Here is a 13,597-nt window from a genome sequence, read left to right as displayed (position 1 = left end):
GGTGCTTGCCTTACAAGCCACCAACACAGGTTCGATCCCGGGCATCTCATGTGGTCCCCGAGTACTTCCAGGAGTGATTCCTGAGTACAGAGCCAGGAATAACTCCTGGTATGGCAAAAATAAATTAATTAAATTTATTTTTGGTTAGGATTGAAGACAATACATCAGGCAGAGCACTGCACTTGCCTTGTACACAGCTGCCCAAGTTCAATCCCCAGCACCCTATGTGGTCCCCCACATTCCACCAGGAGTGATTCCTGAGTGCAGAACCAGGAGCAAGGCCTGAGCACCAAAGTCGTAAGTTAAATGTTATGCATACTATATATAATACAATTAAACTGGGGCCAGAGCAATAGCAAAGTGGGTCAGGAACTTGCCTTGCAAGCAGCTGACCCAAGTTTAATCCCAGTACCCTACATGGTTCCCCAAGCCTGCCAGGAATGACCCTAAGTGCAGAACCAGGAGAAAGCCTGAGCACAGCCAGATGTGACCCGTAACAAAAAAAAAAAAAAAAAATTAAACTTACTAATAACTTGTTTAAGTTACTTGTCTCAAATAACAAATGGATTTTTTCCCTTTACGTATGACTTTTAATATTATACAAAATCTGATATTTGTTCTTACCACGATTCTGGTTCCACTCATGTGCTTCTCCTAAGTACTTTACATCAAATTGGTACTGTCCATTTATAAAAAAATAATCATCAGTACTAAGAATCACACCATTCGGATTATCTTCTTGCAAAGTCCTGTAAATAATAAATGGAATAATTTTCACAAATTTTATTTTCTTCTAATATGTCTTTATAAATCAAATAAGAATTTTAAGAATAACTATGTAAATATATTCTAACAAATCATATTGAAAATTCTCTATGTAAAATTATGTACTCCCAAGAAAACTGACCTAAAGCAAGACTCTTTTGCTCATGTAAAAAAAATTTTGTCAGTGCCAGAGATCCAACCCAGGGGCTCACCAGTGGACAGTAACTGTAAATGCTTCATATTATGAGTCACAACACCTCCCTAATCTGATCACTTCATACATACTGATCTACTTCCTCCACTCAAAGTGTAAGGTCACCGTTAAAAGTAGAGACCTTAACAACCTTAATGAGCTTAAAAAAAAATTAAAATTAAAAAATCTTAAAAAACATCTAAGAGGGGGCTGGAGCAGTAGCACAGTGGGTAGGGCGTTTTCCCAGGTTCTATTCCCAGCATCCCATATGGTCCCCTGAGCACCACCAGGGGTAATTCCTGAGTGCAGAGCCAGGAGTGAACCCTGTGCATCGCCGAATGTGACCCAAAAAGAAAAGAGAAAAAAAAAACAAAACCGTATGAGTATATGGAGTTCTTTGATGAAAGTTTGAGTTGCTAGCTACAAAGTTAAAAATTATTAGTAAGAACATTTTACTGATTATTAAATTACTAAACATTTCCATTAAACAAAAGCATTGCAATATTCATACCCTCTATCTGCTATAAATATTCTTGCTTACATATTACTTTTTCCAAATTCAATTAAACTTCAATACCTTGCCAAAACAGATTTTCCTGATCCCGGAAGTCCTCTGAGAAGTACAAGAACTAGTCCAACATAAGATGATGTCTTCTTCCTTACAACCTGAGGAACCGGAGTTTCTTGTACTTGATAAGCACTTGTTCCCTCTTTATTCCTCCAAACCTTCGTTGGGGAAGTGTGAGAAATTACGGGGGATGGAAATGTATAGTTGACAGGTCTCCAGTGTGCAGCTGTGGTTACAACAGGAGCTACAAAGCCACGGTTCCCTTGAAAGAGGTCAAAAGCAGGAATCATTGGATTCCAAAGTGGTGGTGGGGGAGGCGGTGGCAGCAGCAGAGGGAGAGGGGTGATTATTGGACAGTAATTCACATCCTTGCCCTTTGGCGCCAGATCATGTTTGTGAGGCTTGAAACTGAATTCTTCAGAAGGTACAAACACATCAGAGGCAGAAGTAGAACTTTGATCACCACCTGCATCTTGTAAACCAACTCCTGGATTCTGCACAGGAAGATTTAAAGCCTGAGGTTCATGGATATCCAAATGTCCAGGGTCTTGGGAGAACTGAGCCTCAGCACTCTCAGATTCTGAACACTCTTTGTGACTCTGACTGAGACTGCTACACCCCACCACAGTATTGCTTCCCACACTTACAGGATGAGTGACAAAAGTCTCTTCCAGTGCCAGTGAGTTGTTATCACTTACAAAGCCTTCACACTCATTTGAGACCGAATGTAAAGTTAAGAGGTTTGAACAAGACACAGAGGCAGAATTCTCTGAATCTTCACTATTCAAATCCATATTTTGTGTAGAAAGAATGGGAACCACACTACTACTTGAATCTGAACTCACAAATGTATTCGGGTCACTAAAACCATTAGCATCTTGTAAAGGCAAAAAAGAGTAAGATGGGTCATCAGAAGAGTTCAATTTTTCAAAAGCATTCTGTATTAAGGAATCCAAGTCTTCAGTTAGCTGCATGTCCAAAAATGAATCCATTTTTGATTCTTCACTATCTTCTTCAGGAGTATACTTCTCCATTATTTCACATTCCAGTGCACTTACGTCACTCTCAGGAACAAGGAGGTTTTCTGAAGGTGCTTTTATCTTAGCATCAGTGGCAGATAATTCTAACAGACAATCCATGGCATTTTCAACTGTATGACAATAAGGATAACAATAATAACAAAAATATGTATTCATTAAAAATGCTGAAACTTTATTTGGCCAAAATCCATGTTAAATGATACCGGCTTGTGCAATTCCGAACACAATGTGAAAGTATTTTCAGTCATTTTTTAATATTTTATAAACATGCCAGATTATATTAGTCAAAGGACTGAATGAAAGACATGCAGTTATTCCTTTCAGATAATACTAAGAAACCAAGCTAATGAACAGTCATCAAATAAATAGCCTTTAAGTTAGTCAGTTCAATTTATTTAATTTATAAAAGCATCTCTATTTTGTAAATATAAAATTATTTACAATGGTACATTATTAGGGTTTATTTAAGCTTAAAAAAGCAATTGTTTGGGGCTAGAGCGATAGCACAGCAGGTAGAGCGTTTGCCTTGCACTCGGCCGACCCGGGTTCGAATCCCAGCATCCCATATGGTCCCCTGAGCACTGCCAGGAGTAATTCCTGAGTGTGGAACCAGGAGTAACCCCTGTGCATCGCCGGGTGTGACCCAAAAAGAAAAAAAAAAGGCAATTGTTTATTCAAGACTGGAGTAATAATACAGCAAGTAGGGTGCTTGTTTTGCATCACTAGGAGTAATTCCAGAGTACAGAGACAGGAGTTACCTTTGAGCACCATTAGGTGTGGTTCCCCCAACCAAAAGATTATTTATTCTGGGCTGGTGCCATAGTACAGAGGATAGGAAGTTTGCCTTGCACACAGCCAACCAAGGTTCAATCCCTGGTATCCCATATCATCCCACAAGCAATGCCAAGAGTAATTCCTGAATGCAGAGTCAGAAGTAAACCCTGAACATCACCAGGTATGACCCAAAGAAAAAAAAAAGATTGTTTACTCCATCACACTCACCTATTATGTCCTTTTAACTCTCATTTCAAGTACTCTCCAAAAAACTCTATTTTTTGTTGCTATTATTGTTCTGGGGCATCCTCCAGCATGCTCACGGCTCACACCTGGCTCTTGCTCAAGAACCACTCCAGGGTCGGAGTGACTGTATAGCGGGGAGGGCATTTGCCTTGCACGAGACTGACCTAGGTTCAATCCCCAGCATCCCATATGGTCCCCCAAGCACTGCCAGGAGTAATTCCTGAGTGCAGAACTAGGTGCGACCCCTGAGCATTTCGATTCAGCCAAAAAAAAAAAATCTAATTTGCTACTATAGTTCAATCTTAATACCAAAAAGAGTCTCAGCAAATACTACATATTAGACATATTTTGTTCTGCTCTCTTTTTATAGGAGAGTATGACCACACTCCCCTGCTATCTCAAATCACGTGGCCAAGTTTTCCATTTCGGGGCCAGAGCAATGGTACAACAGGTACGGTGTTTCCTTGAATGTGACCTACCTGGATTGATCCCTGGCATTCCATATGGTCCCCCAAGCCCACCGAGTGATCTCTGAGCAAAGAACCAGGAATAAGCCTTGAGTACTACCAGGTGTGGCCCCAAAACAAACAAAACAAAAATGTTGCCAGCATATCCCAAGTGCAAAGAATAAGCCTTGCTCTGGGACCATCTCCCCTGCCAGGTATTTAGACATATTTTAGACAAAATTGCTAATGTACTTAAAAGACCTCTACAGTCTAATAGAATCAATTAAAACAAATCCTTACTTGCTGTCTAGAACATACCTGGACAAGTCACTTAATTTTCCAGAGCCCTTATCTCCTCATTTGAGGATAATAAAACTACCTTGGGGGCCAGAAAGAGTACAGCAGCTAAGGTACACACCTTCCATGCAGCCAACCCAAGTTCAATCCCAGCACATCAAACGGCCCACTGAGCTCTGGCAGGAGTGATCCCTGAGCAAAGTTGGGAGTAAGCCTTGAGCAGCACGAAGTCTGCCCCTCCCACCCCAAAAAAAGAACCTACCCTGGGGGCTGGTTTGCCTTGCACATGGCCGACCCGGGTTCAATTCCCAGCATCCCATATGGTCCCCGGAGCACCGCCAGGAGTAATTCCTGAGTGCAGGAGCCAGGAGTAACCCTTGTGTGACCCAAAAAGCAAAAAAAAAAAAAAAAAAAAAAACCTACCTTGTAGGGTTGTAAGGATCAAATGAAATTATCCATAAAAGGCAAATGCATCCCCCCAAAAAAAGGCAAATGCCCTACCCGCTGTACTATTGCTCCAGCCCCTGAAATTATCCATAAGAAAGTGCTGTGCACAAAGCAAAGACTAGCACCTAGGACATGCCCAATTAATGTTCCCAAAAGAAGAAAAACAAACAGGGATTGGAAGAGCCAAGCCTGACAGATAAGTTAGAAGACTATAGGAATAAAATAAAAGCAAGAACTTCTAATACAGGGGCTGGAGCAATAGTAGAGCAGGTAGGGCGTTTACCTTAGCGAACCTGGTTCAATCCCTGGCACCCCATATGGTGCCCAAGCCCACCAGGAATAATTCCTGAGTGCAGAGTGAGGAGTAAACCCTGATTAACACTGGGTATCGCCCAAAAACAAAAACAAACAAAAAAAAAAAATCCTAATGCAGAAAAGAAGAAAAGCAAGCAAATATAAGTAGTACTTTTTTCTTTTTTAAAAAAATGCACAGGAAGTCAGAGAGATAGTGTAGCAGATAGGGTGCTTGCCTTGCGCAGGGTGACCCAAGGTTCCATCCCGGGCACCCTATATGGTCGCCACAGCCCCACCAGGAGTGACTCCTAAGCACAGAGCCAGCAGTAACCTTGAGCACTGCTGGGTGTGGCACAAACGCCTAAAAAAAACCCACAACAGAAAAAAATGATGTTAAAATATATATATTTGGACTGGAGTGATAGTACAGAGGGCAGGGTGTTTGTCTCACACACAGCAAAACTGGGTCCAATCCCCAGCATCCCATATGGTCCCTGAGTACTGCCAGGAGTTATTTCTGATTGCAGAGCCAGGAGTAACCCATGAGCATCACCAGGTGTGGCCCAAAAACAACCAAGCCCTCCAAAAAGTGTTGTGTGTGAATATATATATATACATATGTATGTGTGTGTATATATATGTATATACACACACACACACACACACACACACACACACACACACACGGACTGGAGTGATAGCACAGTGGGTAGGGCATTTGCCTTGCATGCGGCTGACCTGGGTTCGATTCCTCTGTCCCTCTGAGAAAGCCCGGCAAGCTACTGAGAGTATCCCGCCCGCATGGCAGAGCCTGGCAAGCTACCCGTGGTGTATTTGATATGCCAAAAACAGTAACAACAAGTCTCATGATGGAGACGTTACTGGTGCCCGCTCGAGCAAATCAATGAACAATGGGATAACAGTGCTACAGTGACAGTGCTATACACACACACACACACACACGTGTGTGTGTGTGTGTGTGTATATACATAGAGAGAGAGAGAGCAAAAAACGTGTATAATAAAAACAGTATTAAATCAAAGGGATTGGAAGAGGCAAATGAAAAATAAAGACTGACTGCTACATTTCCCACCACCGGTGTGGGAAATGTATACCAGTGAAGGGATGGCTGTTGGAACATTGTATGGCTGAAACCAATCATGAACAACTTTGTAACCGTGTATATCACAGTGCTAGAGTGCCTGCCTTACCTGTTCAAGCCCTGAGTCTCATCCCCAGCTCCATATAACTACACCAGGGCAACACTGGCTATGGCACTGGTGGCCCCCAACAGTGGGGGTGCTCCAGGACCTTCCCTTTCACCCTCTGATCCTGAAGACAGAAGCACTGAAGAAATGATACAGGGGTTAAAATGCTGCTACATATGCAATCAACCCAGGTTCAACTCCCAGAACTGCATATGGTGCAGTGAGAACCACCTGAGAAATCATCAGGAGTGAACCCTGAGCACAGCCCAGAGTAGCCCCCTAAGCACTGCTGGATGTGGCTTGAACACTCCCAGCTCCCCCACATAAAAAAAAAAAAAAAAAAAAAAAAGGAAATTGTTAGACCTAAGAGAGTGTCAGAGCTGGAGCGATAGCACAATGGGTAGGGAGTTTGACTTGCACGCGACTGACCCGGGTTCAATTCCCAGCATCCCACATGGTCTCTGAGTACACCTAAGAGTAATTCCTGAGCGCAGAGCCAGGAGTAACCCCTGTGCAACACCAGGTGTGACCCAAAAAGCAAAAAAGGAGAGGGAGAGAGAGAGAGAGAGAGAGAGAGAGAGAGAGAGAGAGAGAGAGTCAAGAGCCTCAGGGCAAGCATATAGAAGTCCCAGACTCGATTCCTAGCATCACATGGTTGCCCCCTAACACCACAAGACGTCACAGCCTCCCAAAAAAAGGTTTAACATATTGTTAGAAATACTAAAATAGGGCTGGAGCAATAGTACAGAGGGTAGGGCATCTGCCTTGCAAGCAGCTGACCCAGGTTCAATCCCTGGCATCCCATATGGTCCCCCAGGCCCCACCAGGTGTCCTGAGTGCAGAGCCACAAGTACCCGAGCACTGCCAGGTATGGCCCCCAAAAACAAAGAAGACAAAATTAAAAAAAAAAAATAATGGTATGAAACAATAAAAAGCTATGAATTCATACAAGAATCAACATACAGAGATAACTCAATAAGCTAGCGCCATGCTCTACATGTAGCCAACTCTGATTAATCCCCAACACCGAACGGTTTCTAAATACCACAGGCAGTGACTCTCCAGAAGAGCCAGGAGTACTAGGTATGGATCAAAAACAAAACCAAAAAATATTTAATGAACAACCATGTACCCAAAATATTCAATTTTGGGAATTCCTATTCAATATTCAAAAATACTCAAAATATTCCATTTTCAGTATTCCTATTCAATCAAAAGATAAACCAGCGGCTGAAGAGATAGTACAGGAGGTAGGGTGCTTGCCTTACACACTGCCAACCTGGGTTCAATCCCCAATATCCTATATGGTCCCTTGTTTTACCACCAGAAGCAGTGCATCGTCTGAGTGCAGATATAAGAGTAAAGTTAGTAAACCCTGAGCATTACTAGGTGTGGCAAAAAAGATAAAAACCAAAAAAAGTATAATTTCATTTCCATTAAAATACACTACACATGGGGCTGGAGAGATAGCGCAGCGGGTAGGGCGTTTGCCTTGCACGCGGCCGACCCGGGTTCGAATCCCAGCATCCCATATGGTCCCCTGAGCACGGCCAGGGGTAATTCCTGAGTGCAGAGCCAGGAGTAACCCCTGTGCATCGCCAGGTGTGACCCAAAAAGGAAAAAAAAAAAAAATACACTACACAAAGAAAAGACCACAATGAAAATGAAAACACTACATTTATACAATACATTTATACGAATCAGCAAACCCCTCCGGTAAACAATTTAGCAGGGTGCTTACATGAGCCATTAACTGTTCTTGTCCTATGACACAAGAAAATAAATCTTTGAACAAAAGAAAAACACCAAAAGAAGGAAAGGCTATTTATCTGAAGATACTTTCTACAACATTAATTATTCAAGAAAAACAGAATTAAATAAATTAGAGCTAACTTACAACTAACTGGATTAGAGAACAACTGAAAAGCAGGAGCCTGAGAGATAGTATAGAAAGTAGGGTGCTTGCCTCACACCCGCCAACATGCATTCATCCCTGGAACCCCCATATGGTCCCCGGAGAGATGCCTGAGGAGTCAGGAAGGAAGCCCGGAGCAGAATGCCTTCCCCCCACCCCAAAAGAAAGAAATACTAGGGGGTGGAGAGATAGTACAAGGGTAGGACCCTTGCCTTACATGAAGCTACCGGAGCTCGATCCCTGGCATCCCATATGGTTCCTCCACGCCCCACCAAGAGTGATCTCTAACCACAGAGGCAGGAATAAGCCCTGGGCATAGCTGGATGTGGTCCACCCACTCCCCCCAAAAGAAACAAAGAAAAGAGAGCTACTAAAAAATAAAGGTTAGAGCAAAATGCAAAAATCATTAAACTCATGATAAAAGGCAGAATATTTTTTATCTAATCTATTATTTAAGCTCCTCAAAACAGTACTTATGAACAAGGCATAGAGAAGATCTAGAAAAGAATGGTTTTTGTTAGAGTATAAAGTGACCTATTTTTCTCATAACTCCCTACTGTTATGCCAGTGTATGTATAGCAAATAAGCTCTAAAGACGTGAAGTAAGAAAACTAGAGTTGTTGGGGCTGGAGCGATAGTACAGCGGGCAGGGTGTTTGCCTTGCAGGCAGTCAACCCAGGTTTGATTCCCAGCATCCCATATGGTCCCTCAAGCACCACCAGGAGGAATTTCTGAGTGCAGAGCCAGGAGTCACCCCTGAGCATCGGTGGGTATGACCCAAAAAGCACACCGCCCCCCCAAAAGAGAGGGAGAAAAGTTTTATCACACAATACCAAACTTCCCAAACTTAGAATAATTCTACCTTATATCAACTATAACCAATAATCATCAACGTTTAATATATTCATCCTGTCAACTATGAGTTTTACTTCTGAATTATAAGTTACTAACCTTATTATTAATAAACCTTTACCAAAAGAGGAAAAACTCAATCCTCAACTAAAAAGTCCTATGAAGTATGTACTGTTATTTTTCTTATTAACAGACAAGAAAACTGACAGAGGTTGGGAAGATAATACAGTGGGTATGGTACACTTGCCTTTCACATGGCCAACTACAATTTAATGCCTGGCCCTCCACATAGCCAGCCCTGCAAGCTCACCAGAAGGGATTCCCGAGTGCAGAGCAAGCAATGTTCCCTCCTGAGCCTATCAGGTGAGGTCCAAAAAAGAATTAAAAAACAAAACAAAATTGAGACCCAGAGAGGTTAAGTAGCAAAGCTGAAAATCTAAATGTTTCTTGATCAGAAAGCTGAATATTTGAAGTCATATTTTTCTTCTAATCTGATCTTTTAAATTCCCGGTCCCACAAATCTAAGAAGCTTCTTATTCAAATATTTACCGAGTTTCGACTTTGAGTGATGTATTTTAGAAGCTGGGGATACAGCAGTAAAACAAAGCAATTTTTAAGATTTGTCTTTGCAGACCTTAAATTCTTAGGGGAATGGTCCTCACCTGGGGAGCCCACCCCAAAGGACATATGACAATACAGCGAAGCAATCTTAATTGTCACAACAGGGGAGGGGAATACTATTGTCATCTATGAGTACCAGCCAGAATTGCTTCCAAACACCCTACAACGCAGTTGAGGCACTCACAACAAAGAATTATCTGGTCCAAAACATCAACAGTGCCCACCTGTTCTAGAGGAAAGAAAAAAAATAAAATAAAATGAAATAAAACATACACACATCTATATACACATATCTTTATCTTACATCTAGAACTACACATTTCTTGAAAGCAGAAACTATGTTTTATTCTTCTTCATATTCCTCAACATTCCTTGCCCAAAGAAGGTGCTCTAACAAATAATAAAACAAAATAAGTCATGTTTCTATATTACTAGTGAACTTGGCATTTACATGAAGTCTTATAAAAGGGTTCAAACTAAACCTTTTTTCTCACCTTTGAAATCACATTCAGAAAGCATCAAATACACTACATCGGGATCCAGATCAGAAAACATCTCTGAGATACTGGCGAAGAGTTCTTCCTGATCAGTGTTTGTCTCACATACGGCGGGGACAGCAGTGGCTGGCTCCTCGTGACCAGCAACACTGGATCCAACAACTCTCTGAGAGTTTGCAGTCTTCCGAAAAGGATTTCCCCCAACATTTTTCCTTCTCCTTGGCATTCTGACTTCCACAACTAAAGGGTTCCCCTTTTCTTATTTAAGATGCTTGATATTTAAGTCATACCTCAAATAAAACAGGGTTAAATATCTTGCACAATCCAGAGGAAATAGGACCTAAAATAGAAAGCAAGTAGAAACACTCAGACTATATAGTTATATTTCTATTCCTAAAATTGGAATGTCTTTGGGGCTGGGGTGATAGCACAGCGGGTAGGGCGTTTGCCTTGCACATGGCCGACCCGGTTTCAATTCCCAGCATCCCATATGGTCCCCCAGCACCGCCAGGAGTAATTCCTGAGTGCAGAGCCAGGAATAAACCCTGTGCATCGCTGGGTGTGACCCAAAAAGAAAAAAAAAAATTGGCATTTCTTTATTGAAGTCTTTAATGACGCCTTTATTTAAGTTGATAGTTGAAAGCACTATCAACTGTAGGAAAAGCAAAAAGCAGTGACAGTGAATCAATTTCTCTCTCACCAGCAAAGTTTAACATTTGCCAGTTTGCCAGGACTGAGCATGGAGCATGCTAAAAATACTAAAATACTAAATATGTTACTAAATACTAAATATTTGGGGCCAGAGCAATAGTACAGCGGGTGCTTGACTTGCATGCAGTCAACCCGGGTACAATCATGGGCATCCCCTAGAGTCCCCTGTGCACCACCAGGAGTAATTCCAGAGTGCAAGGCAGCAGTAACCCCTGAGGGCCACAGAGTATGGACCAAAGAGAGAAAAAAAATAGCAAAAAACAAAAAAACAAACAAACAAAAAAAAACCCTAAGATATTTAGAAATGCAGGTGTACTCCATCCAATCTGGAATCCCAGCTCAGAGTATGTTAAGTTCTCTTCCTTTGCTTTATGGTATGGGTATCTCCATCTCTATCTCACTCAAATCTCCTAAATAAAACTATTTCTAGGTCTGGAGAGATAGTACAGGGGCAGGGTGCTTACCAGGTGTCATCCCTGAGCATGAAGCCAGGAGTAAGCCCTGAGCACGGCTGTGTGTGCCCCATATGAAAAAAAAAAAAAATTGTATGTATGTACACACACACACACACATATGTTCCTAAGAAAAAGTTACATAGTTTCAAACAGTCAGTGCACTGTTATATGCCATTATTTCATATTTTGAAAAACATACTAGGAACGGGCAATGTCCCAAAGGGCTGGAGCACTGGCTTTGCATGCAGGAGGCCCAGGCCAACTCTCTGAAGCCACCAGGAGTGACCCGAGAACCCTAAATTTTTCAGTGTGTTCCCACTCAAAAAGAGTAATAAAATAAACATGAAATAAGGATTAAAAAGATGCAGGGCACTTGCCTTGCATGCTACCAACCCAGGTTTTCAAGCCATCTATGGTCCCCTAAGCACCACCAAAGTCACTCCTGAACACCAAGACAGGAATAACCACTATGCTCTGGCATCTGTGGCCCAAAATAAAAAATACAACAATATTCATAATTTAAATGCCTTAGGGTCCAGAGAGATGGTACAAAGATTAATTAAGGCTGTGGCCTAGCGTGCAGCTGCAGCCATGACTACTTTGCATCCTAGCACATGTGGCCTCTCAACAATGCCAGGAGTGGCCCCCGAACACAGAGGTAGGTATGGCCCTAAGCACCACTGAGTTAGGCACCAATAAAGAACTTTATAATTCCAAATGCCTCATAAACTTCTCTATCTGGATACCTACGAGAAACTATAAACTTAACGTGTTCCAAACTGGGCTTCTGGGCTGAAGCAAAAATACAGCAGTTAAGACACTTGCCTTGCCCATGGCCGACCCAGGTTTGGTCCCCAGCACCACATGTGGTGCCAAGCCTTGCCAGGAATGATTCCCTGAGAACAGAGCCAGGTGTTAAGTCCTGAGAACCACCAGTTGTGGCCCAAAAAGAAAAACAAAACACTGAGTTCCTGACCACCTCCTTCAAACCTGCTTCACCCGTCTCAATGACACTCCAGCCTTCTACAGTCACAAACTACTCAGAGGGTCACAAAACTTGGACTAATTCCTGACTTCTCTCATTCGCATCCAATTAATAAGCCAATTTTGTCAGTGCCACCCTCAAAATGCATCCAAAATATAATCATTCCTCACCATCACCTCTTACCTGGATTACTTTCAGTCTCTCGGCCAACCTCCTGCTCCCACCCTTGTCCCCTCCAGTCTTTAGAACAACTCAGAAAGATTCAATTGAACGACAGTTCGTATTATGCCTCTCTTTTGTAAAGCTATACGTTACCTTCCAGTGTTCATTCAGGGTAAGAGCCAGGCTCCTTAAAATGGTCTGCACTGCTCAAGTTTTACAAGGGTCTTCCTCTCTGCTATGCTCCAAATACACATTTTCAGAACCGCAGAGCTGGCATCCCCTCTTTGCCTTGTTCATGACACTCCAGTCACATTTTGCCTCCTCTCTCTTGTGAGAGCCCTTTACTTAAACTACTATTCCCCCTGGCATCTAGAACTATTTCCTCAGGATCTTCCAATAAGGTCCTTTCTGCTATGTTCCAAACACAAGCTCAAATAAGATGTTGTCAGGAAGTCAGTCCCACAACACCAAAGTTGACTTTTTTTTAACCATTTTCTAACAGCATAGGTGTTATTCTTCTGTTTCACCTATTGTATTTGTTACACATACTCCAGAAAAGTGTAAGTTCCACAAAGACAGGGACTCAGATATATATGGAAAATAAGACTTTTTTCTGCTTGAATATGTCTAAGTAAGCATTTCAAATATATCCCGAAGTGTCAAATTTTCAGCCCCAAATTTATTCTGGCTACTACATAGTTCAACTTATATTTCTGTCTTGTAAATGACCTACCTGCTTCCAACCCTTGACTTAGTCAATTTTCAACACACCAGCCACAATGACCTCCAAAGTCATTTTAAATGTCAGAATGAATCAGAATCTGTCCTAAATCTTCAAGTGGTTCTCGCTGTTACTGATAGTAAAAGCTAAAGTTCTTACAAGGGTCTTCCTCTCTGCTATGTTCCAAATACACATTTTCCAAATCTTGGTTCAAATGTCACACGATTCCTCCATGTTTTTTGTTTTTCTTTTATTTGTTTGGCAAACCAAGAGTCTCACACCTGTAAAACATATGTTCTATTTATTGCCAGCACAACCCCAGCCCAGTAATTTTCTCCTTGATTGTCCATTTAAAATCATATCCCCAATTCCCTCTGCCCCAATCTCCCTTTTTCTGCTA

The 13,597-nt window shown here is 42.0% G+C and overlaps 1 protein-coding gene across 3 annotated transcripts in view; it reads right to left on the bottom strand.

Annotated features, from left to right (window-relative positions):
* N4BP2 (NEDD4 binding protein 2) overlaps positions 1-13,597 on the bottom strand; it is a 67,659-nt gene that overhangs the window by 43,728 nt on the left and 10,334 nt on the right. For 2 of the 3 annotated variants that reach the window (XM_055139627.1, XM_055139628.1), the window contains 2 exons: positions 1,536-2,676; positions 625-749 (listed from right to left, as the gene is read on the bottom strand). In XM_055139627.1, the coding sequence (XP_054995602.1) occupies positions 625-749; positions 1,536-2,665 (1,255 nt within the window). In that variant the 5' untranslated portion in view covers positions 2,666-2,676. Of the gene's footprint in view, positions 1-624; positions 750-1,535; positions 2,677-10,160; positions 10,504-13,209; positions 13,479-13,597 lie in introns of all 3 variants that reach the window. The other variant, XM_004608013.2, reaches the window with a different exon arrangement.

The sequence above is a fragment of the Sorex araneus genome, chromosome 5, assembly GCF_027595985.1.
Source record: "Sorex araneus isolate mSorAra2 chromosome 5, mSorAra2.pri, whole genome shotgun sequence".
NCBI lineage: Eukaryota > Metazoa > Chordata > Mammalia > Eulipotyphla > Soricidae > Sorex > Sorex araneus.
This window is presented reverse-complemented; position numbering and strand designations above follow the sequence as displayed.